This window comes from Thermobia domestica, chromosome 16 (genome assembly GCF_964235325.1).
Source record: "Thermobia domestica chromosome 16, izTheDome1.hap1.1, whole genome shotgun sequence".
NCBI lineage: Eukaryota > Metazoa > Arthropoda > Insecta > Zygentoma > Lepismatidae > Thermobia > Thermobia domestica.
The window spans coordinates 111343661-111371250 of NC_137469.1; the positions used below are offsets into that span (position 1 = coordinate 111343661).

A 27590-nucleotide genomic window follows, 5' to 3' on the forward strand; every position below is an offset into this window, starting at 1 on the left:
CCCGCATGAGCTTTTCGTGGTAAAGATGTGAATAGAGTTTTCCACGTGACGAGACGAAACAGAGCTCTTCCAATAGAAACATATACACTTCACATGATGAGATATTACTTTCTTCCAAGATACCTTTTCGAGACGGGGCAACACGTGAAAATGAATTGTGAATATTGTCGATAGAAGTTAATACAGGACAATTTTAATGATATGTGGAAGTCGTAACTCGTAAAACTGTCATTTATACGGTGTATCGTCTGATAGCAATAATTCCAGTGTCTTTTTCGTACACTGTGAGTGTAACAGAATCCCGTTTTGTAATAAGAGGCCAAAAGAGATCCTTTGTTTTAAAGAAACTAGATTTTATTAAAGTGTTTGGGACAGACACTGGCGACATTACTACTGGAAACGCATTGCGAAATCGAGCGTTAATTCTTTTTAGTGTGCAAGAGAATTTGTAATGGCGAGTTTAAAGTACTTTCATGCTGAAGGAAAGAAATCCTAATCAAAGATTTAGAAGCATAGTTAAAATATATTTTTCTTCCAGCCATTAAAGAGAACTGTTTGGCCAAAAACTAAACATACAGTTTTAAATGGAAAGCTTTATAAATAACAATATTTTAAATTAACCTCTAAATTAAAGGTATTTCTTGATTGCTAGACATTTCTCTCATTGTATAGTATTAGAAGTTACGACTTCTCCGTTGGCAGATCCTTTATTGATTTTAACAATATTTGCGTCACTGTTAGAAGTATGCACGTGTCATCGTTAGGAAAACAAATGTCAAATAGACACAATCTACTAGTAAACACTCTATTTTGCTCCATAAATAACAATTCTTCCAGTCAAATGGGAAAATCTACGTAAGTTATTATTGGCATAGGACAACAGACCTTTTAGCACCAAAATTGTTCATTGTTTTTTTATTTTTCGAAGACTACACATGATAATTTACCCTTAAGTATGTCGGTCTTGTTCAACTCGATATGATCTTACCGACTGACATATGTCTTATCATTCGACAATACTTCAAAGTAGGGTTTTGTCGTTTTTGCGAGAAAAGGGTTGCAGGGGCGATGCCCCCTTCGAAATGACAAAAGATCCCGCACAATCCTTACGGAAATTAGATTTCGGTGAAATTGCTTAAAACCGTGATATGTTGTAGAAATGGTATTCCTGAGAATAAGTCTCAATTGGCACAACCAAAAATCACTGACCGTTTGGTCACTATAGGGCCCCTCTTTTGAAAACAGCCGAAGATAACAACATTCTGGATTTCGTTAAAAATGACTGAAATCGTGATACGTTGTGGATATTGTGATCCTGAGAAAGGTCTTAATGGGAATAACCACCAATCACTGATCGTTTGGTCATTACGAGGCAACTTTTTTGGAAGCAGCTGAAGATAGTGATATTCTGGATTTCGACGAAAATTACTGAAACTGTGATATGTTGTAGATGTTGTGATCCTGTGAAAAAGTCTGAACAGGCACAACCATCCATCACTGACCGTTTGGCCACTATAGGGCCACTTTTTTAAACGCGCAGGAGGTAACGCTATTCTGGATTTCGGTGTAACTGCTTGAAATTGTGATGTGTTGTAGATATTGTGATCCTGAGAAAAAGTCGGCAACTATGGGGCCACATTTTTTAAAACAGCAGAAGGTAAGGATACTCTGGAATTTTGGTAGAATTGTATGAAACCCTGAAAAGTCCTATCCCACAACCCGGAAAACGGATGACGAGAGTAGTGGCCAACATCATTTAAGCATAGACAACATTCCGATGTTCATCTCGTGAGATGAAGGAAAACTCTGGAAAGACCTAGACAATTTTTTCTCAGAACCACGACATCTACAACATATCACAGTTTCATTCATTTACACCGGAATCAAAAATATCGTTATACCCCGCTGTTTTAAAAAGTCTGGACCTGTAGTGACCAAACGGTTATTATTCGATGGTTGTGTCAATTAACACTTTTTCTCATATCTTCAACATATCTTAGTTTTACTCAATCTTACCGAAATCCGAACATCGTTATACTCGACTGTTTTGAAGAAAGTAGCCCTGTAGTCACCAAACGATTAGTAATTTGTGGTTGTGTTCATTGAGACAAATATTACTGTTGAATTGAACCAAGGAAGATGTGTAAAATGTCCTCTCTCCAGGGACAGAAAGGTTCGAGCAAAATGTGATGTTTATGGCAGTTTTTTTTTTTTATTTGCAAAGATCACCCAACGAAGAAGATTGTATGCGAAGACTGCTAGTATATGCAATGATAAGAATAATCTTACATGTTTATGTATTCGAATATATAACTGGCAAGCCATTTTGTAACAAAATTAGAATATTGAATGTTTGCAGAGAAATATTAACCTGTATTTTCCACCAAATTCAAACTATACTGTATTTGTTAGAAAATATACGAATACATGTCTTAACATTAACTATGCCATAAAAGTTCCATTCTAACATTTATATAATATAATAATTAAACATTTTATCAAAAACAGCAATTTATGTGTGGGTTCATTTGTACCCCACTGGTAAGTTGGTAAAAAGAAAGTTAACTAGAAAATGAGTAAGTTTTTATTAATAGTGGTATTTTTCACTTTGCACATTGATGAGTATTTCTATATAACTATTTCTATCTACCTAATGTCTGTTTCTGGCCTAAATGTATGGTTACATTTTACATTTTAGTCGTCTATGCCTCCACATTTTCCATTAATACGTAAATTATATTGTAAGACAGAGGTAGGAATGTTGAAGCAGATGGGTATCTCGAAAGATGTATTGTACAGATAAGTATTCCCTCAACCCATTCTTCTCTTTAACGACAGTTTATCATCTCTTCCCTCTCTCTGTCTCTTCCCACATAGAACACCTTCAAAATCGAAATCAGCCATCTTTCCTCCCACGGTGAGCGACCTCCTATTTTCGCTCCGAAAATTCTTCTCCTCCTCCCCTTTCCCTCTGTTTCAACTCCCTTCCCTGTTCTCTTAACTCAGGCAGTCAACCGTGGAGACCTCTTCTTCTTCCTGTAATTGCTGTGCTTTCATCGCCACAGTCTAGCACCATGCTTCTTCCATCAACACTCGCTTGAAATTATCGCTTCCGAAATAGAATATCATTACTACCTAGCAGCTATCCTAACAGGTTAAACAAGGAAAGAAAATTAAAATATATATTTTTAACTCTTTTTCTTCTCTTTTCTAAAGTGCAAACACACTATGTGACAGCCTTAACCTTAGCCATTTTCCTGGAAATTTAACACTCTACGGAAGACATTAAACATAACTTGAAAATTTAAAACGTTGCTACATAGCAATCAAAATGAGCAACGGTTTGCAATTTGAATGACAGTATTACAAGATACGATAGGGCCAGCTTCCGTTTACCCGAAATCCCAAATTTACATTAAATTAAGTAGTGTTGCAATCCACTTTAAAGAGGGTTTTTTACTTTTAGGCAATAACATCTTCACTATTTTCTGGATACATTCGTTCATTGAAAATATTTAATTACAATTGTGGTTTACGAAATAAAACGTAATTTAATTGGCTTGAATCAAGCGCATCATTTAGGAGAGCAGAGCGGAAATTGTTGTACCCCTAAGTCTGAGGTTAATCAATAGCTTAGGAATTTACTAATGAAAAATGAGAAAATCTAATATATCAGCGTAGAACTTTATCGTCCCAAGCAAAAACTGAAATGATACTACTGGTTGAAATGTAATATTCGTTTTCTAACACCGTGCTCGTGGGTTTTCTCGGGGTTCTCCCGTTTCCTCACACTTTCTTCATTCCACCAATTCACTCATCTCTCATCATCACCGTCTCCTTTAGCCTAACTGGCATAACCGTGGGACGTAAAACTTAAAGATTTCATTTCATTTTCGTTTTCTAACGTCGAAGCTGTCATATTTTAAACAAAGAACAGCAATTTAACATTAAACCTTAACCACATGGTTTCCCATCAGGAACCAAATGCAGAGGCTTTACTGTTAAAAGAAATAAAAAATGAGATACATTGCAATGTTCTGTAGGCAGAGTCTTCACATTTTTGTTATGAAAAGAATGTCTTATACAAATTTTTACAAAGCTCTTGTTTGTTCCTTTTCTCTAAGCCTTTAAAGTTTCCAGTGTAGAATAAGTACAAAGTTCCCCGGCACACGATCTGGCCTCGGAATAAAGGATATTTGTTTTAGCCCACAGCGGCCTTAGACGGGGATCGGTTATACTCCGTAGCTCATAGCAGCCCCAGGAGTAGGTATTAAAGGAAGTCTCCGTAGCCCATTGATGCCTTAGAGGGGGATCGGTTATCTCTGTAACTCATAGCAGCCTCAGGAGTAGGTATTAAAGGAAGTCTCCGTAGCCCACAGTGGCCTTAGACGGAGATCTGTTATACTCCGTAGATCATAGCAGCTCCAGGTGTAGGTATTAAAGGAAGTCTCCGTAGCCCATGGCGGCCTTAGACGGGGATCGTTTATACTCTGTAGGAGAAGTTTCTGGCAGGTGAGCGATCAGTACTGGTGTGATAAATTTTTGGTACCGTCATCCTCTTTTTATAGCCATCTTCTTGGAGGAAGGATCTGTCGGTCTGTATTTTTGCAATTACGAACTACCAACTATGCAGACTATTAATCTACTCTTGGATAAATGAAGAAAAATTGTTGGTTGACCAACATACGATTTAAGTACGTTGGTCCCACGTACTTTAGAACTTTATTTTTGCAATTACACCATACTGACCATTAGTCTACTGTTGGGCAAATAGCGGGAAATTGTTGGTTGGCCAACATGGACTCAACGCTAAGTTGGGCAAGGTACCAATTGCCAACTATGTCGACCATTACCCTACTCGTTCTTACAAAGTATGCTGTTAAGAAGAGAATGGATTATTTCTTTTATCGAAAAGGAAAACAAAGGCTAAACTTTTCATTGTTATACATGTCAGGAGCGGAAACGAGAAGGGAAAATCTCAAAATCGATAGTTTAGACGCTTTTCATTTGACAAGTTAGGTCTGGAGACAGTGAGTAAGTAGCAAGTTGCCGTAACTTATACTGAAACTGGTACGGTCCTAAGATGTTTGTTCTTAGTATCCTCAATCGATTTTAAAATTTTAATGCTGATATTCGTTTTTCACTACTGTAATAAAATCTGGAAAAGATAATTCATTTGTCGCTCACCTTTATAAAAGGACCATTATACAAGAATAGAACTATACTTGACTACATAGTGCAGTGTCTTTTGCCCGGTGGTGGGATGGGTGTACATTGTACAACATAAGCTACCACCTTATCACTTTAATCTGGCTTGGGATTGAATTTCGCGTTGATTGCTTCGTTCAAGTTGACACTGAAGTAAAGAATGCGGCAGGAAGAACTCTATTGGGGAAGCTAACAAATTCAAATCCAAAGAAGATATAGCAATTGTCTTCTTATTTCTGGAAAGTACACATAATGATACTGTATATACGTGTTTAAAAATATATATAGATTCAAGTGGATACCTCTGTTAATGATATAAAGCGCGAAGCAGATGAAAAACGCATGCTGCTTTCCTATTGGCGAGCGACCATTTTTAATAAACTCCCCGACAAAAAAGGCACGATGTTCTCCCGAGTACTACACAATGGTCGGGACCAGTGGGGGCGGTTGGACGTTAAAAGTGAGGGGGCAAGACATGATCTGAATATTTGTATATAAATGTTAGTTTTCCTGGTTGTTTCTAACATTTTGTTTGACGCAAGGTTGTATAACTAATAGGATACTATGTTTTCAGTTAAAATACCGTATATCGTATATAATAGTTTATTAAGTAAATTGAGAAGAACAACGCAAGTAGATGCTAGCCCTTTGTACTCTTAAACAACGAAAGTGTAAGAAGAGATTTGATTCCTTGCTCATGAATATCTTAAAATTCTGTCTGGAAAATTGTGTGATCAGATTATTTAATAAATTTGCAAAACAAATAAATAGAAAGGATAATATTAATCATAGTAATGAATAATGATGCTTGTTTTGCAAAAGTTATATTGAAACTGAGGATTAATGAAAAACTTAATATTTAATTCTACACATGCTATTAAATGTATGTTATTACTCTTAGAAAATGAAAGACAGTAAATACTACAAGCATATGCTACGACATTTAAAGAAATATTTGCTTTTGCAACTTCTTGAAATATGTTCGTTGCCATTAGGTGCAGATTTCACTTTCTTGGAACACATCAAAACACAACAATACTTACAATCCACACTTCAGTTATACAAAATAAACTTAAAACCTAGAATTATGTTCAATTTGCTAAATTTTATTGTATATACACTCGTACATCCTTAAACACAACACTTCACTCGTATATTACACTACAAAACAATGGAAAAGGTAGAAGTTGTTTCTTATCACGCTCTTTTTAATCGATATTCCTTACTTTAGAAAGAAGAAAAGACATTTTAGGAACTGTCAATTTTTGAGCAATTAAAGAATAACTTGTGAAATAGGCCCTACTTTTTTGCATAATGTTCTTTCGATTAGCTTCAAAGCGGCTCACTAACATATCGAGCCCTTGTAAGAAGAAATGAAAGTATGCTGAAATTGTGCTCCAATAGGTTATTTTTTGGGGTTATTTTCTGTGGCGATTAAAACGCAATTACTGTAGCTTTCTTTACTCCACGGGAACACAACCAATACGTTCACGCAACAGCAAATATTATATGGCAGCATTTTTTCCCATTAATCAGTAACACATACAAAATCGTTACATTTCCAAATGAAACTATATACATTAATTGGTTACTTACAAAAAGTGCGGGGGCAACTGCACCCCTTTGCCCCCCTAATCGCCGCCCATGGTCGGGACAACATCGTAACTTTGTTGAAAAGGACATTTGTGATTTTAGATTCTCCCCAGGGGCACTTTCAATACACAGGGGTGAAAGTAGTACTGTGAAAATACCAATAGTCCATGTTGAGTACGACCATATATATATATATATATATATATATATATATATATATATATATATATATATATATATATATATATATATATATATATATATATATATCGCGGGCCACCCTCTGAAATCATCACTGGTTGAAGAGTTTATATAAAAAGGGTGGGTTGGAGGGTAGTAATACATGGTGCATTTCACGTCCGCTTCGTGTCTTTTATCAACGGTGAAGGTTATCGCATTAGTAATGTTTCCTCGAAATCTTGTTGATATAAAGTGGCAGTATAAGTACTTTTCAGAAGTAAGAAAATAATTGCGTGTTTTGTTAGGGGGAGGGGATTTGAATTTATGAGCCTTCAAAATAGATGAGTACTTCCTACCGCAATCTTTATGAAGTCTTCAAGAGAAAGGGGATAGGATACCACAGTTACATCCACTGACAGAGGGAACTCTCCTAGCAAATGGAGGCTTGTCTGCAGCTCCAGTGTCGATTCTGGAGAGTTAAAGATAGCTAACTTTCCTCATTTGGTGCAAAGGGAATTCTATAGCACATCGTACCGAATCCTACGATATGAACACAGCTTTGTATGGTCCAAGTCATGATCTGGATACTCCCTGGAATTCAGGGAGGTGTTCTAATCCCAGATTTGCATACTCAGACTACGACTGAGGTACCACGTGTAATACTGAAACGAATGACCCGAGAAATCCATCCATTCGAGAGTGGTCCGAAATTCTTCTTCCCCAGAAGATGTCTCTTTACTATTGTCTAACCGTGTTTAATAGAAATAAAGATGTTAACAGTATAGAATTTAATAGCAGAGAGCCTGACGACTGAAAGCACTACGAAGCTTTTCTTCTATCTTTACAATCTTCAGCTAACCTCGTCATCTTCACGTTCGATTTTTCTGTTTCGATATTGTCCATCAATTATATTCTCCTTTAACCCTCTCTCTTTTCCTGTCACCATACCCTCTAGTACGTCTTTCATGATACACTTCCTTCTCAGCCAATGTCCCAACCAGTTATTTCTCCTTTTCTCAATAATATCTAGGACTGTTCTTTTCTTCTCAGTTGCAACAAACGACCTGCCAATAATGGAACAATACTTATGATGATGATGATTATTATTATATCAGAAATAAGTAAGTAGAGGGAGTTTTCGCCCCGCTCGACCGTTTTAACAAGATGTTGATTCTGACTGGGTACAAGACACATTACACCAGACATACAACAAATATTTGGACAGTGATGTGCAGTTTACCGAGTATTCCAGAAATTTGTAACATATGTAGATGTCGCTAGTGTGAAACTATTTTCCTCCAATAGTATTATTCTGATGATCTATTATACTTTAGAATTTTCTACATATGAATTTCAAAATATCAAAACAATTGAATTTATAAAGAATAAATAAAACTGTCAGTCCATAACTGCTAGTACTAACCATTATTTATATGCTTTGACACTAACGCCATCTTTATGTAAATTCTATGAAGTATTTGAAGCTTGCACATCGCTGTTTCAACAGACTTTCCTCATTTGTAATATTGATGTAGACTGTAATTAACAGAGGAAAGTTTTGTAATTAAACTTCACAGAATATGTTTCACTGAAGATGTGAGAGGAAATTCTCTGACCAAGACAGCTTTATTTCGAGTTGACAATGAGTAGCTTAAGGGCATTCGAAGAATGCGTTTAGTCACTGATTACTGTTCTCTGCATTGATTTCTCTTAGGTATGTGTTTGGCACATACATAGGTACGTACCATTGCTATTTGCTGCAACAAGTTAACTAAGCTTTACCGTCAAACATAATATACATACTACAAACACCATAATGAACATACTCAGCATAACGACAACAGATGTCTACCTGTATTATTGTAACTTACTTTGAAATTCAGGCATCTATATTTAGAAAAAAAGTGTCTGTATTACACATTCTTTTCTATCATACTTTGGAAGTTCTTATCGGAAGCTTGTATTTATAGTTTAAGCAAGAATCTCTAGTCGGAATATTTTAAAACATTGTTGGGAAGTCATTATATCTATATTTCAAAGGGGAGGATTTCTAATATATATACGCTTACAAAAAGGCTTATCAGGATGTATACGGACGACTTGAATCGCGTGCTGCACCCAGGTACCGGATGTAGCGTGCTACTGTATGTTTTCCAACAGCAGGATCCGGAGTGAAGTTCCATGTGGCAGTTAAATAGCGCCAATACTAAACAGATATTATAAGAAGAGTAAGCCTATATACTTTTCTATACACAATTCAGCCAATAGTGATTTCCGAATATTTCTCCCGGGGAGAAGAAATTTCGGGAAACTTTCAATTCACAGGGTATAAAAAGAGGGAAAGTAGTATTTCGAAAATATAGTAACCCACATTGAGCATAATCGGACATAAGCCTCGAAGTGAGGAGGATTAGTGTTTTCACGGGAAATTTCCTTCCCTGGCCACACTGAAATCATCACTTAAGTTCAGCTATGAAAGAACTGTAACACAATGTAAAGATAACGGATTTAATATTTTAAAGACGTAGAGTAATTCGGGGGGAAGTGAACATAATAAGCATGAAAGTGAAAAACTCTTACACAGAAATGGTAGCACGGCTGACTGACAATTATATATGAATAGGACAGACCTTCTGCATTCTGAAAATAAAGTAAGGTTCATATCGTGTCTGAAGTAACGTGCACTGAAAGAAATGAATCATGCAAGGTAAATGATTCATTTCACCCCACACACGGGGGTGAAGGGTGAATATACATATGGGATGAAGTGGTGTGAGAAGAAGTGTCGTATTGACATAATATAAATAACAAGATATAAACTGCTAAATAATGAGTATACAGCTAACGAAGAACACCTATATGATGTATAGGTACATAAGCTATTTTGTTGTAGAAATGCTTAAGAAGCGAATAGACGTACCAACCCGAGATAGTGTCCAAAGTACAGTCTGGGGAGCATTGAGTTGTTTGACCTTACAAGAAAGAGCACAATATTTGACTTCCCAAAGGTCTTGAACTCAGGTTTCTCCTATACGAGACTGTGGTTTGGAAGACAGACAATAAATAGTTAGATGTAAATATGTTCTTTGGTCCATATTGTATACATGGAATGATTAATGATAAATGGAATGATTAACAGGACTATTCACATCACCTCAAAATATGTTAGTCACTTGACTCCACCTCGTCGTCTTTTTTTAAAAAAACATATTTTATATCTTTATGTTTGCAATATATTGTGTCTATCTATATACATGCGTACCTAATAATCGCCTAATGCTGCTGTGGAAGTATTGGGTACAACAGGATTACTTCAAGAAAGAAATGCCCTAGTTTCTTAGTGTTCCATATTGAAATGAAATAGTGTTCCATAGTGAAGTGAAATAGCGACAAAACTACAAATCTACTCACTTTTCCTGCTGTCCGTGCTCGCTGCATTCAATAGTTCGCTTCTTTCCTCTGTACACCACATTTTTCGTTAGTCCCAAACTCAATACTACACATACAGGGGCTTTGCTAAGTCAGCGTCGATCATGGTTTGTTGTCACATATCATTAACCTTAGCCCTATTCACTTCGCCCCTATGGTCACTTCCCCCCGAATTACTCTATGCACAGGTCATCGTGAAGCATGATTCACAACCAAGGCCAGTAGTTAAATATTCACCGACATAACACACCCAGAATAGAAATGGTCAAAGTGACGAATTGCAATATACGTCGGAGGAGGGATCAAGAAAATCCCGAACCAGTGCCGTCATTTGGGAAGGGTATGTATATTATAAAAATGAAATGAAATGAATCTGTCTGTTTAATGTCCTACGTTTAAATTATGTCCTATAGGCTAAGGGAGATGGATGATTAAGGCTAGTAAATAATGATGAGGAATTGGTGGACGGAGTATATGGGAGGAAACGGGAAAAGCAGATTGCAGCACAGGGTTACCGTGCAGTTTCCTACAAACAAATGGATAATCCGCACAATTCTCCATCTGTGTGAATCACCATTTTGCGGCGACCGCTCTACCCTTATATGAATACTATTGCCATTGTCGGATGCTACTTCCTGTCATCTATTGACTCATAAGTCATATCTTTCCGTGTCCGTGAGATTGTTGGGATTATATCAGCACTTCTTGAACGTCCCTGACGGTAAAATAGTGTAGCTCTCGATTCATGTTCATTAAACTTGTTTTCTTAATTTCATATCTATAATCACCTCCTTCATTTTGTCGGTGTATTGTTGTACCACCCCGTATAGGAGGTAAATATTCCTGACAGGACAACGCGCACAGAAAGCTTGCTTGGTAGTCACCTTGGGGAAAGAGGAACGTATAATACGTTAAACGATAATGAAAGCAACGATACATTCGTAATGATTATAATTGTTAATCATAATCACTAAGCTAGTTAGTTCCCTTGTGTGAATATAATATTTTTTCCATAAGAGAGGGTTCACAACACACTCTAATTGCGTTTTTGCTGATCTAGTGGTTAGCGCATATGTGGTGTATGTGCACGGAGTTACAAATTCGATTCTTGCTGGGAAAGAACTGAAATTTGAACGCATCGTGGCGGTTCGGATTTCTCCTTAAATTGTAGGTCTATGTCTCAGACAGCCTCGGCACTGAAAGGAATGCTAGACTCCAATGCAAGCAACTCATATATTGAAATACAATTAAACATTGTTAATCCGGACACCGATAAGCCGGATTTCGCTTAATCTGGTCAGATAAATAAAGACAGAATGCAATGTTTTAAATGTAGCCTGCAGTCAACAATCGCATTCGTGACATAGCCCCGTGACGGTCAAGAATACGAGTAATGTATTGTACTTTCCCACTGTTGGCAAATGCATATACCTCATACAGTTGGTAGTATACTGCATTACAGTAGTGGTGTATGTATTTAACCACATGTTTTTCAAATACTGACCATATATGTCCTCTAACTACAATGATTAAATTCTTACAAAATAGTGTGTTGATATAAACAGTTTAAACGCAGCGGAGCAAATCTGTCTTCAACATTGGGGGACGGGTAAGACCGTTCCCATGATCTACATTTTAAACGATGTTCAAGATTTATATACGAAGTTGAAAAACAATGCTGGGGAGCATCAGGGGGGCAGAGTTGTCTTCAACATGGGGAGGCAGCAGATATGAGGCTTATTCTGGGAGGAAGTTAATTTCATCTCATTTTCCTTTGTGGCAATCTGACACAAATCACCATATTTCTCCCTCAAAAAAACACATTCCAAATTGGATTATTGAGGGGACAGTTTCCCTAGTTCAAGATTGGTGTTGACATGTCCCCATCAAACCTTCAAGATTTGCATTCTACTGTTCTTTTCGGTTATTTCTGTTAACCCGGTCAACTTACACTACCAATTAATGCCGATTAAAGAGGTTTTACTCTAATTTCAGTTCAAAGTTCTAGAATATTAATTCAACTTTTCTGTTTTTAATTTCCTATGTTTTGAGAGCCAACTTTAATATTAAAAATGAATTCACTATTTATTGTTATCATGAAACTTTGTATTATTCTCCAAAAGACCCAAGAAAAGTAAGATTCATAACCTAAGGACAAGTTTATTGTATATTTAGTTCTCTTTATGTTTTCATTGAACATTCAGAGCTATTTATGCCTTGCAGTCACACAAAAATAACGGTATTATTCTTTATCATGCAAGAACAGTTTCTGAGATATGACTAATTTAAGTATTTTACAGTAGCAGCAGCAGCAGCACCAACATTAAATAACTAAAATTTAAATTTAAAATTTCCTTCCACAGATATTATCTTTTCTTTTTATAAATCGTACTTCTTTTGTTTTCTCTCTGAAAATACTACTCATTCTGAATTATTGTTTTTAATGTTTATATCAATGACCTTGTGAAGAAGTATACATAAAATATTTTAACATGTCAGATCAGAATAAGATATATATCAATAAATTATACGTTATGAGTTTTCCCCTGAAAAGATTAATGATATTAATTCTCTTATTGTTATATTTAGAGTATGCTTTTGTGCACATTAAAGATCTTTATATTTTTAAATTTAGAATACCATAAATTAAGAAAAATATTGATTTTCTTTTCTGATTAACTAATCCTTTCTTAGTATTTTGTGTAAAATAATAAAATATAACAAATTTTTAACCCCTTGCGTACCAGCGACATCAATGTGGATGTCATGAAAATGTATCCATTCTTTAGGATCGTATTAATCCTGGAGATGCTGATATTTGTTAGTGGATGCAAGGCAAGACTTAGTTCTACAGGGTGTCCAATATTCAATGCAACCCGGAGTTTGAGATAGTAGAACTTTTGACCCTGAGACGATACACAAATAATGGTTATAACAAAATGAAGCTTTGTTCATGCACATATTTTTTAAACTAAGAAGCAATGATTGAAGTACACTAGAAACCACACAGTGTTGCCTGATGTAACCAAAGGTGTAAATAATTTTTTTTACAAAACACATAAATTACTCATAACTCATACGTATGGATGTTCTGTAGTTAATTTTCAGTTTGTTTAGTTGGAGTAGCTTAGAAACTATGGAGCAGATAAGAGAAATTTTCATTTCCACTGATAACTAATCGGATGAGGCCTCTGTAAGACGGAACTAAGGAAATCGTAATTTTCATAAGTTAACACTCTAAATTGGCAACACTGCTGATGTTTGAGTACATCAAAAGGTGTGTTAAGTATGTGCGTACATTATGTAATTTCTGAAAACGATGAAAAATAAACTTTGAAATTATCATGATAAAACTTTCACTTAGATGCACCCGGCAACACTGCTATTAATACGAAATGAGTTATCAGCTCTACAGCAGATGCTAGATGTATCGTCTGTTTAGATTCAACACTGGTTCACCGTTTAATCATGTTGGCAACAACTTTACGAAGAGTAGAACTGTTAATGTTCTCAGTGCCATTGCGAATGTTTGTTTCCAGGTCTTGTATAGTTCGAGGATTGTTCTTTTATAGTCTACTTATTGATTTAAGCAACCCCTATAGAAATGAATAACAGTGGTCCCGGGTGTATGTAAGTAAAAGTTTTATCATGATAATTTCAAAGTTTATTTTTCATCGTTTTCATGAATTACATAATGTAGACAGATCCTTAACACACCTTTTGATGCACTCAAACATCAGCAGTGTTGCCAATTCAGAGTGTTCATTGATGAAAACTACGATTTCTCTAGTTCCCTCTCACAGAAGTCTCATCCGATTAGTTATCAGTGGAAATGAAAATTTCTTTTTTCTGTTCCCTAGTTTCTAAGCTACTCCAACTAAACAAACTGAAAATTAACTACAGAACATCAATACGTATGAGTTATGAGTCAATTTACATGTTTTGCAAAGAAATTGATTTACACCTTTGGTTACATCTGGCAACACTGTGTGGTTCCTAGTGTACTTCAATCGTTCATTCCTAGTTTAAAAATATATGCATGAACAAGGCTTTATTTTGATATAACCATTATTTGTGTATCGCTTCAGGTTCAAAACTTCTACTATCCGAAACTCCGGGTTGCATTCTATATTGGATAGCTTGTAGTATCCTTATGTGGCAACCCTTTGCTGACAGAAAAGACAAAAAAAAAAAAAAAAAAAAAAGTTTTGTCTTAGTAAATGTCAGGCCTAAGGGAGCATTCAATTGCAACACACATGTGTTTGTTTTGACGATAAATAATTTGCAACTTCGAGATCTATTTCGAGATTGGAAAGAGAAAAATTCTGTTTTTGATCTCCGGTTAGTGTTGCCAACACGAAGCAGCATAAAATCCCTTCAGAACAGAATTTCCCTTTTTCAGTCCAAATGTTCCACAATGCAAATAATAGTTTTTATCAGTAACGTGAATACTTTTCTCACACGCAAATAACAACTATACCCTATATAACGATCTAGACAGTATTTTAACAGTAAATGAAAACTAGTATTACAGCACGCACTGGTAGAAAAAATGACACCTTTCTTTTTAGTTCATCCTCCACAATTATGCATCGGAGCTAAGGGAGATGGTATTGATGAGGTGGATGATAATGATTGAATGACAAATTGGGAGGAAACAAGAGAATCCTGAGAAATCCCACGCACCATAGGTGATCGATCCAGCGCACTAGCTGATCTATCCACCTGGCAATACTGAGTCAGCGCTACTTTATGCCTGTAGTATGTAAGTATTAAGCAGATAGAAAATCCTTAGTTTCTTTTTTTCTTTTTCTTTTCTTTTTTTTTTAGAAAATTAAACATCTTCCTAAGTTTGTTTGTTTCATGGGATGTTTAATGGATGTGATGAATAAATTATTAATTTCTAATGGAAGGAACAGAGACAGAAAACTTTTCTCGTAGCTGATTCTGAAGCTGAGTTCTCATATTTTATTTTTTTTACAACCTTTTACAGATAAATAAATACAAGTGAAAATTAATATTATCTAACCTGTGCTTTTTAAATGTATTCACTGTATTCTTAGCCTGGAAGGAAGTTATACTTCCTCTAACGTATACGTGTAATATTCTTACCTAATGGATTGTTGTATTTAAAATAAATTGCCTATTTAAAAAAGAATTATATCTTATATTATTGAATAAAATGCGTATGTAATCCTAGATGTTTCTTAATATTGGAATTTCTGGTAGGAAACAATTTACTTATATATACTGTATAATTTGATTCATTAGTTCCACAAACAAATAGGCTTTAGTTTTCCTTAAAGTGCATTGGACCTAAAATAGAATAAAACATTCACCAAACCCTCACCTCAATTATATAGGGCTAGGATGAGCCAAAAGTCCCAATACGCTGTATAGATTAAATATAACACTGTTGCTATTTCAGATATTAGTTTGCACCTCGAAACTCACGCCAGTAAATCACCATTATTATTATTATTATTATTATTATTATTATTATTATTATTATTATTATTATTATTATTATTATTATAATTTGAGAGGATCCATCAAATAGAGGGTAACTCGCATCCATCATAATACCACTGAAAACACTGAAGCAGCTGATGTATGTAAATTTGTCTCAATCATGGTAGCAATATTACAGAGAATCATCTATCGCATTTGGAAGCTCATAATCATGCTATAAAAATAGTTGACATACATGTTTACTGTCTAGTGTATTTATTCGTAAGTTTCGTTAATACTTAATTCTTGATTACATCTGTTTATTAGTTCCTGCATTTTTACTTGTAAGATTTTGCATCATGATAGTCGTAGTGGTGTTTTCGGCTTACCCTGTGTATTGAATTTAGGTTATTTGTCACCTAGGTTGTACAATTTTCTATTTCGTAACTCAAGTAAAATAAAAGGGTTGAAATGTGATATTAGGCAACTCTGAAGAGCTCTGGAACATCTGATATATGACTATCTATCTATGAAGACAGTTGGAGTCACGAAAAATAATTTTAAAAAATAAAACAACGAAACCTCTTGTGTTGTTCCCCGTTAGCTTAAGAGAAAATGTCCAACTTTCATGAGTGCCTAACTTACTGAATAACAATATTTACATACGTCTTCGTGCTTCCACATATGTAGAATCTAATTATACCATACATCATTTTATGTATGTTGTCAATATTTCTATTTGAACGTTCACTAACCAACTCATTACAACCTACGACACCTCGAACGGCTTCAGTCTATTCTTTTGTGTTAAAGGAAACTTAGTGTGACCGTTACCAAGTTTAAATATGCTTGTTTTTTTAAAATAAGTGAAGTACTAGTTATTACTTGTAGTTTTCTGATTAGTCTTTGTGTATGGGACAGAGAAAGTATTCAAGAATCTTATCTATGTATTTTCTTTTGTCTGTATGTGTCTGCGTATGTGTTACAAAGACCAAATTTGCAAACACCATTAGTGACATTTGACAGTTTCAAGTTCGCGTTAGATCGTTTTCGTTTTAAGTTTCTGCTTTAACATGAAGTCGTCTAAAATAGATGGCAGAGAGTGATTGTGCTGTTTCTATTTTTTTTTTCGGATTAAGATTCTAAACTTGTTCTCAGCAAAATTTACTTGAAGAAGGTAGCCACGTAACAGACATAGCTAATTCAGCAAATTGCAGTGTACATATTCGAGGATGTTAAAAGTATTTATTGCCGATGAATATTTTACTACTAATAGAAAATTGTAGAAGTATCTATTGTGTTGTACATATTTCACGAAGTCACCAAAGAATCAGGGTTTCCAACAGCGTTCTTCAGAAAGTAGCTAAATGACTTAAAATATAGCTTAAACTGGCTAAACTCTTCTAATATTATGGCAAAATTTACAGTCAAGATAATTTAACAATGAAGAAAGCAGAACATTTCATTATTTTACTATACATTTCTAAAGTATGCTGGAATATTCTTCCAAATTCTGAAATCAAACATTTTACCCATCACTCAATTTAAAGTATTTGCAGAGCACTTTCTTACTTCATTGATCAGGGATACTAAATATCTTAATTTGAAATGTCTATAAATATAAATCCTCGATTAATTTAAGCACAACATTAAAAGTATACAGCAGCCTTAGCAAAAAATACTGTCGGAGCACTAACATGCAATTTAACCACGCATTTTTTCAGCTCCTTTAGCTTAAAAGGGATATCCGTAGGAGATTAAATTAAACAATTTCAAAATTTCATAACCAGGCCCTGAAATTAATTACTAGAAGAAAAAAATATCTGAAATCACTATTTACCGTTATAATGTGCTACGTAAATGAGAATAATACACGGCTGAAAAGCCCGCAGAATTTTTTTCCCAAGGGAAAAGAGCAAAAGATAGACATACAAGTGAAGTCGCGAAAATACACATCTCATTGCACATAATACTAGTATTGCATGTAAAATAATTGAAAATTACAAGGGGAAAAGGAGGCAAGTCAATTTTTTCTTATAAATTTACACAATTGCCCTGTTTTTCACTGACTTACTTACTTCTTCCTTGTAGGCAAACTCTTTAGCATTAAATTTCTTAGTGACTAACCTTCTTCTTACTGTGGGACACTTTTCAGGCTACATTACTCTGCTGTTAACTCATTTTTGATCATTTCTTGGCTTACCTCCTTTTTCCCCTGTGGTCTTCAATTATTATTGACACACAGTGCATTACTTTATATTTACGATCTGTATCTGGAAATTTGTGGTATTGAATATTTTAGTGGACGAATAAGCATATCTAATACGTTTTGACATGTACTTCGAAGAACCGAACGCGTTTTTAAAATCTAGTGGTGGGCAATTTTGCCCTCTTGCTCCCCACGGCAGACGCCCATGGTTACATGTAAGGTACATAAAATGCACTGTAGACTAGCAATTTAAGCAAGCACTACTATACGCAGAAGGAAGTATTGTATTTCTTTTTGTATTTTTAAACGAAATTTTGATTGATAAACCTGTATAATTATCGCTAAAGACAAATGACTAGAAATTGGCAATGATTTGTAAAATTGGCCAATATTATAGCGAATAGCTAAAGTATGTACATTTTTACTGCCTACATATCATGTGAAAATGGCTAAATATAGCCACAAAATGGCCCAATTGGCAACACTCCAAATAATAGAAGAAAGATTCAAAAATGCTTCGATTTCGCAATAACACCCGCAAACTTGCTTTTGCACACGCTGAATAGAAAGAAGACTTAAATGTTTCCTGTGATAACCCACATTGTCTTGTCCTAACGGTTATTTTGTTTTGCCTGACAAGCAACATTGAAATAAAAAAGCCCACTTTAATCTGGTATGAGTAATCACTTACCTTTGTCGTTGGTCCACGTAAGAAGTACAGGAGGCAGCAGAAGGATAACGAGCAGAACATGCTGCCTCGTCACGTGATCCATACTGGAAAATACAAACAAAGGTTTACGATTAATTAAATGTTATCAAGGTTTACATTGTTTAGCTTTATCAAAAATTTAAACATAAATATAGTCGTTATAAATTTCTTTATAGCCATCCATATTTGGAGGTTTGTGATGTTGAGAATGATCTCTTTAACTATGCTCCATTTAACACATTTCTTATTAACAAGTAAAGTTCCCTCGTGGTTAAGTGGTTAGCGTACGCGATTTCCGGCAGAAGCTTATGTGGTTCGGATCCCATGTTAAGCTGTAGGTCCACGTCTCGTGAAGCTACTCTCCTAAAAGGGACACTAAACTCAAAATCAACTGAAATGAAATGAAATCAAATCAAATGAAATCAAATCAAATCAAATGAAGTGAAATCAAATCAAATCAAATCAAATGAAGTGAAATCAAATCAAATGAAGTGAAATCAAATCAAATGAAGTGAAATCAAATCAAATCAAATGAAGTGAGATCAAATCAAATCAAATGAAGTGAAATCAAATCAAATCAAATCAAATGAAGTGAAATCAAATTAAATCAAATCAAATGAAGTGAGATCAAATCAAACGAAATAAAATGAAATAAAATCAAATGAAACCAAATCAAATGAAACCAAATCAAATGAAATCAAATCAAATGAAATCTTGTTAACAATTTTAGATTTAGTGTCTTAGAACTTAGGCTTCTTATGATCCAAACTTAACATTTGATACACACAATTATCATATACATAATAGGGATAGAAGTTCTGATATACCATTTCTGTTCTCATAGTCAGTGTTGTGTTGTTACCTTGATGTCTACAGTTAATAGTTGTAGTATATAAGGTATAAATACTACGGTAAGGATCGATGTTTTACCAGAATTTTGCACTTGTACATAAAGCAAAGATAGCTCAAAATGTTTTCGAGAAGGTATTTCTTTTTCTTTTCTATCTTTTTAGTTTAACGTCTCACGATTATAATCCGGGGATAAGAGAGACTGAATTGATTATGAGAAATGAAATGGCGGTATAAAAAAGTGCGAGGAAAAGGTAAACCCCGGGAAAACCCACAGTAAGTTGCCTACAACACAAGAATTTAGACTGTTTCCTCTGGAAACGGTGTCTTAAAAGTGATGTCTTGTCTTAGGGAATGTACCTGTCTCAATTGAAAGTATTGGAGGGGTTCTGTCTTCTATGCTATATCGTCAAGTAAATTCTGTCTTGTTTCTTCTCGTCTCATTGGCATCAGAGTTTAACACATTACACTATCTCAGAGTATGACGCATCAGACCAATGGCGGACTGGTGGCATCGAACTTCTAGATTGTTTCATTGTTTGAAGGTCAAAGTCCGATATAATCAGCATCCTAGCATTGCTTTCATAAAACGCATTCCGGAAGTACAATAGTAGTGACAGAAATTTCTCTTGATACTATGCGTCCTGGCCATTTAAAGAGTAGACATAGTACTCTTAGTCCTCTGTTGAAGAAAGTGGACAGTTTGAAGAAAATTACTATATTGTATACATTTATTTTTTCCTCTTGCTTCTGAGAGTTATCCATAACCATATGTATTGTACGAATAATGATTATCATTACTAAATAATCAGTAACAAAAACATACATAAATTTAACTTTTACCTTTATTATATAACATAAATGTACCTGCGAGTTACGCTAATTTTAATAGTTAACAATCGCCGCTCCGTTACGTTTGCTGCCTGATTTCCTTTGCCATGTTGCAATTACTTATATATTACCAACAATCATTTATTCCATGTCAGCCACAATATAATTTATTAACTAAACAACATGAACATGGTACATAAACTACAGACAATTTTTACCGTCTACTGTACCTTTAGGAAAATGCAATATTTAACAAGCTTTAACACCAACCGACATGTTTTAACGCACATTACGTCAAGCTTTAACACCAGTAGTACTATTAACACACTGTAACCATAATAAGATTTAAGCATTAATATTTGTGTAACTACATTTAGTTTGTGAGCAAACGAAAGAAAAAAAGTTAATTGTAAACAAAGACAACTTTTAATTAAGCAAACTTTTAACCTACAGCATACAACGAGCCAAAGGCTTTGGGGGATCAACAAGTATTTATAATTTGAAAAAAAAGGATAAAACTCTGCGCAAACCAAGTAACTTCACTGTTCAATCAAACTTTGAGTCTAATCTCAAATGGTATCCTAACATCAAATGTAACACGTTTAAATTAGAATGAATTCAGGAAGAAATATTTAAAAATTACTTTCATATAAAAGCAGTATATCCACAGACAGAAAGAATTACATTAAATGTTAATTTATCCTAGAACGCATGTGAAAGTTTACAAAATATGTAGTTATTCCACAAGCTAGTCAATAACAAAGTAGCGCGGTTGCACACAATTAGTGACAAATTCAAGTTGATCTTGGGAATCATGAATTTTCCTTTACAGATAAACCACAAACAAATATAATGATAAAAAGTTATTAACTGGAAGCTTAGACTATTCTACAATATCATGAAGAGAAGAATTGAAGGCGTGTCTAAAGTCTAGACATAAATTTTATAAGGGTTTTAATAACATAGTGCTGTATTTTTGCCAATGAACTGTTCACAGTACTAGAAATAAAGTTATTATTATTATTATTATTATTATTATTATTATTATTATTATTATTATTATTATTATTATTATTATTATTATTATCACCGTCTTCCTTAGCCTCGGTGGACAAACCATGGAACGTTAAACTCAAAGACTGTTCTAATTATAACCTTTTCTTTCCTCCATCCTTTTTCGTTTCATCTTACCTTGTACGACATCCCTTGGAATTAATTATCTTTTCAAAAACTATGCTGAACAAAATATTATGTTTTAGTGGCCTTCCATATTGTTTCTCCACCTCTACTATCTCCTCTATCTCTATTATCTTTTCATTTCTTCTATCCACTTGTCTTCTGTACTACTTACAAGTAACATTTCCGAAGTTTAACACTCCGATTTTGATCAAATTTGGCAGGTAGATACTACACATGAAATAAACGAATACGTGTTTCTTTTATTTTCTGCGGAAAATCGGTTTTAGGGGGCAAAAGTCCCCACCCAAAATTTTGAAAGTTGAGACCCGAAAGTCCAGAGGAAGTGAACGGAAGTGAATGAAATTGAGCACAATGGGTTCAAACACGAATATGGGTTTCGTATTTTCCTGCAAAAAAGAAAACCGTTTTGGTGGGACAAAGACCCCTCCAAAACATTTATAGTGATATATCAAAGGTGCTAATAACAGTATGTCAAAAGTGCTTAAAGGACATGAAGAATTGGAACGACACATTGTGTAGGAGCAATACGCAAAAAATAAACGAATACGGTTCTTTTTTATTTTCTGTGGAAAAACGGTTTTAGGGGGGCAAAATCCCCCACCCAAAATGTTGAAATTTGAGTCCCAAAAGGCAAGAAGAAGTGCACTAAATAGAATGAAATTGTGCACAGATATTGTAGACGTAAAATTAGGTAATTGGGTTTCCTATTTTACTGGAAAAAAGATGTTGAGTGAGGCACGGACCTTCTAAACCGTTGATTACGAAATATCAAAAGTACAAATAAGCATACGTCAGAAGTTCCTAAAGAATATGGAGAATTGCAACGAAACTTCGTATAGCGACAATTTGGAAAACAGTAAATGAAACTTGTTTTATTTTGTGCGGAAAAACAATGTTGGGGGCTAGGCACCATCCGAAAAAAGTAAATATTACCGTAACAGCGCAGGAAGGAGTGTACAGAAGCAAATGAAATTGTGTAGATATTGTATAGACCCTATGTAAAATAAGGCCTTTCGTGTTTCTCAAGTGTCCCTATCCGTTTTGCTTCAAATTTGGCACATCAACAGTAAACAGGAAATAAATCGACACGTGTTTTTGTTTATGCGGAAAAACATTGTAAGGGTTAAAGGTGCCTCCTTAAACACTATAAAATACACTATATACTCTTTGTGCTTGTTGTTGATCTGCCAAATTTCAAGAAATCGGATGAAGACACTTGTAGAACTTATTTTACATATGAAATATTTACATACAACTTCATTCACTTCGGTTCGCTCCTTCCGCCACTCAACGCCTCGGTCCACTCAAAAGTCTTTTTCTTTTTAGGAAAATACGAAACACGTATTTCCTCATCTTACCTCTTCAATATTTGTGCCCTTTTCATTCATTTCGGTCCACTTCTTTTGACTTTGGGTCGTCAAATTCTAAACTTTTGGACGGGGGCTTTTGCCCCCTAAAACCGTTTGCTCCCGAAAATAAAAAAAAACCGTATTCGTTTATTTTTTGCTTATTGTCCTTCACAAATTTTTGTTCTAATTCTTCATGCCCTTTTTGCTCATCTGACACATTGTTACTAGCACTTTTGATATTTCATGATCAAAAGTTTGGAGGGGGCCGTGTCCAACTCAACCATTTTTCCCAGGAAAATACGAAACCCGTATTTCCTCATTTTATTTCTACAATATCTATGCACAATTTCATTTACTTCGGTTCAGTTCTTCTTGCCTTTTGGGAGTCAACTTTCAAACTTTTGTGTGGGGGCTTTTGCCCCTTAAAACCGTTTTTCCGCAGAAAATAAAGAAAACACGTATTCGTTTATTTTATGTGTAGTATCTACCTGCCAAATTTTATCAAAATCGGAGTGTTACACTTTGGAAGTGTTACTTGTTGACTTTCTGCATCCTTTTTCATACCCACATTCCGACGAAGTTCCCGTTCTTTACCGTGATATCCATACGGTTCTCCGCAGTGCAATATACTACCTACATTAAACATTTGGTGAGTCTGTAACAACATCCGGAAACTTACTATGGAAAACATATCTGACTATTGAACTTTGTCTCTCTAAGAGATAAAAAATAAGAAGTGTTCGTTGTCTTTAGGGATCCTTAAATAACCCACAACAGTGTGATACGACTATTTTTTTGTTTTCTGGGCTTCAACTAAAGTGTGCAGATTTACAGTCGCTAATATTAAGAATGAGTATTGTTTTATGCACTAAAAATGTTTTTATCCATCTAAACTTAGTACACTTAAAACAATTGCACTGTTTCTGCTGTTGTTAGTTTTATATCCAGAACTTAGGAATTTACGTCTCCTAAATACGTGTTGTAAATTACACCAAGTAACAATGTAAAACATATGGTGTACTATTCTAAACTTTACATTCTCTCTCTCCTAATGCTTCTGTTGGCTGCAGGCCTGGATAGAGGATGTGACTAGGACTGAATGTTGTAAGTTTTCTTTTTATTTGCGGAAACTGGGAGAAGGGGAAGGGGGAAACAGCATTCTTTTTCTTAGAACTTCCGACACTGAGAAATAAAAAATTGGCGTGACTGAACGGAAGTGATTATTGATTTCTTCTGGCATTTAACTGCTGTTTTTCATTTGTTCATCTTGAAGGTGTATCTCTTCAGAAATGTTTGACTACAAAATATATTGCATGCTTCTTGACGTTTAACTTTGTTGATTTTTAACAAAGTCTTTTTTCTCCACTAATTTAATGTAAAAATATGACTTCAATTTACATTATTGAAATTCACAAGTAGTATGTGGATAAAGGCGTGTGCATGTCACCGATAGTAGAACACAAAGAACAATACGAATAATCTGCATGGGTGCCACAGTATTCTGAATTTTGCTGCATATACGCAGTATTCATAGATTCCCTTAAGAAAGTTCCCTCGATTGGCACAAAAGTTTCCGTTTTCTTGTCAAAATTTCCCTAGTTTATTGAGTGTCCAATTGCCCCCAAGGAAGCTCCCCGCCGTTTGAGGGGAAAACATTTTAAGACAAAAATGAGTCGTGGGCCCATTTCAGTAAGAAAAAGCCTAGGCTACTATTAGGGGCCCTAGAAATAATATTTATTCATATGGCTTTGAGATTTGTGAATATTGTCCCCTTAATTAATTTGTCATGTATGGAATGATCCCAGAGGCGTAACTAACGACCCCGCAGACTTTGCCGTGTGGGACGCCCACAGGCTCTGGGGAAACAACAAGAGTAAGATGTAAAGAGGGGGTCCAAGAATTACGAAAACAACTTTTTCTAGGGGTCCAAATATGCGTATTAATGCTTTTTCCCAGAGAAAAATCTAAGATACCTCGCTGAATTTAGCAATATTAAACGAAATGCCAACCGCATTCGTTTCATTCATTTGCTTTTTGCTTCTTTTTTACTTTTTCCTTCATCTTTTAACAACAAAAACAAAAATTACACAGAAATATACCTAAAAAAATAATGAGTGCAAATTATGCTACTTTAAATACACTTACACACAGACACACACTATTCCTATTGTATTGGTTTATTTCTGAACAACAAAGTAAAATTTCAGCATTTATATTTTTCAATTAGTTAACCCGAGAATTTCTCTGGATTTTCAAATTTTATCGAAAAATTATCTTTTCCGCTTTATGTAAAATTTACTTATGAAATTTTCCTTGATTAAGAGATTTACCTATGAAATTTACCTAGATTAGGGAAATTCCCCACAAACTACAAAGACTGCATATCTATATATATAAAAGAGAACGCACAAATCCTTTGTGAACTCATCACGCTAATACGGCTGAACCAATTTCTTTCATTTTTGGGGGGTTATTAGGATTTGGACCCTAGATGGTTTTTATCATATCACTTTAATTTTTAATTACCAGTGTCTTGAGATAATTGACCATTCAAGTGTCCATACGTACAAATCCTTTGTTATTAGTTCATCATAGGTAAAAATAAACGTATTTATATGCAACCCGCATGACCATGTGACTCGGCGGGTTAACATAAATGACAGGCGCTATAATGTTAACATTTACTGCAATTTGAAAGCGAAAAAGTAAAAATTATCTAAGTAACAAAGTTTATTGCGTTCCGGGGTGACCGCAGCGAAGCGGGGTGAACGCTGCTAGTACAGTATATAAATAAATAACAACTACTTCCAGCAACATAAAAATTGTCAGTTTTTTAAAAGCGTTTTTTCAATTTTCTGGAAAAACACAAGTGAAAATTTACCCCCAACCAATATTTTGTCTAGCTTAGCGTGGTGTATCGACTAGGTATAAAATATATTTGGACAATATTTTACTTAAACACAATTTAAAATTTAAGAGTTTATGATGATTTTAGGCTATATTTCAATAACTAATAATGGGACGTATAGTGCACAAAGGAAACAAGTCCACTTTTTCGGTGTGTGGGAGGGGTCATTTTGGACATATTTCACCTTTCAAGATCTCTATCTGAAACTTTTTTCCAGAGTTTCAAAGATTCAGGCCCGGATATTGTAAATAACTCTTTTGAGCAGAAACAGTGTAAGCTTTTTCCTGTAATTACGTATTCCGTACAAAATTTTTTCTCTCATCTTTGTTAATGTGACATGATTCTCTTGTGCTCTGAATGTCCCCCACATATACTGTCATCTTTCTAGTATCATAATGAATAGCTTAATGAGGATATCATGGAGGCACGGTGGCTCAGTGGTAGAGCGCTTACCTGTGGTGCATAAGGTCCCTGGTGCGATCCGCGAGCAAGTAAGTATGTGGTGGACAACATCGTGTCCGTGGGGTTTCTTGTTTCCTCCCACTTTATAATTCCACCAATTTTTCCATCATAATTGACTTGCCTTAATCGTCGTTTTCCTTAGCCAAAAGAGCATAATCGTGTGACGTTAAACTGAATTATTTCATTTCAGTTTCTTAATGAGGTTATCAGTTTTAGCTCAGTAAGTGTTGTTGTTCTCTACAACTATTTATGTTTAGATTTATAAAGAAATCAATTTTTCAAAGTTTCCTGAAAACTACGCATGAGGTTTCATACCCCACACACATTGTTTGGTTCAAGAAGATTTATTGATATATATATATCAATAACAAATACAGACAAAAATCATTCCACATTGATATTTCGCGCGTGTAACAAGTGATTCATAGCTTCAGTTGACATCAGCTGTTGATTTTTCAAACGTAACATTTGTTAAATTGAGATGCGAGCGTGGTTTGGTGAATGAATAAATTCCGTTTTTGTTTACATGTACTTGAAGCGAACACTGGAAAGAGGTTGGTAAATGTTTGAAAGAGAAGTCGAGCGGGCTCATTTGCTTACCTGACTTAACGAATAAAAGGCACATACTTTATCAAAGAAAATAGGACGGTTATTTTTATCTTTTTTTCTAAACGTTCATCTTCTGAATTCTGTATCTGACATAATTAGTACCATGTTAATTTAATTATGTGACCTCAAATTACTCTAATTTCTATACTTGTAGAATGAAGTTTGTTTGTACATTACGACACATAACATCGTAACTTCAACACTAATATTTACAAGCAGTTAATTTTATAGTAGTTGGTTATTTCTGAGAAATATACTGTTTGTGTTATTTTGCCACACAATTTCAAACTCTTAGTAGCAGCAATGCTACAAAATAGCTTTACTGTTGTAGATTTGTCGTCCTCTCCGTTGGTCTAGTGGTTAGCGTGAACTGTTTTGGTACACGGGTTCTGGGATTCGATTCGCGGTGAGAGAGCATTGAACCAGGGTCACACTCACATGCGAGGTTCACCGGGTCCGACCCACCCGAAATAACTTGGTAACTCGGCATATATTTGTATGGTATACTTTATTAGTAGAACTGTATTTGTTTAGTAGAGAAACGATTGATGTAGCCTACAGATTTTGACCTTACACTTCATTTGTACTCTCTTTTTCCTTATA

At 34.9% G+C, this 27590-nt stretch overlaps 1 protein-coding gene across 3 annotated transcripts in view; it reads right to left on the bottom strand.

Moving 5' to 3' along the window:
- LOC145673351 (neurotrimin-like) overlaps positions 1 to 27590 on the bottom strand; it is a 610638-nt gene that overhangs the window by 264607 nt on the left and 318441 nt on the right. For all 3 annotated transcript variants that reach the window (XM_081742982.1, XM_081742980.1, XM_081742981.1), the window contains one exon: positions 18762 to 18844. In XM_081742982.1, coding sequence (XP_081599108.1) covers positions 18762 to 18843 — 82 coding nt within the window. In that variant the 5' untranslated portion in view covers position 18844. The remainder of the gene's footprint in view (positions 1 to 18761; positions 18845 to 27590) is intronic.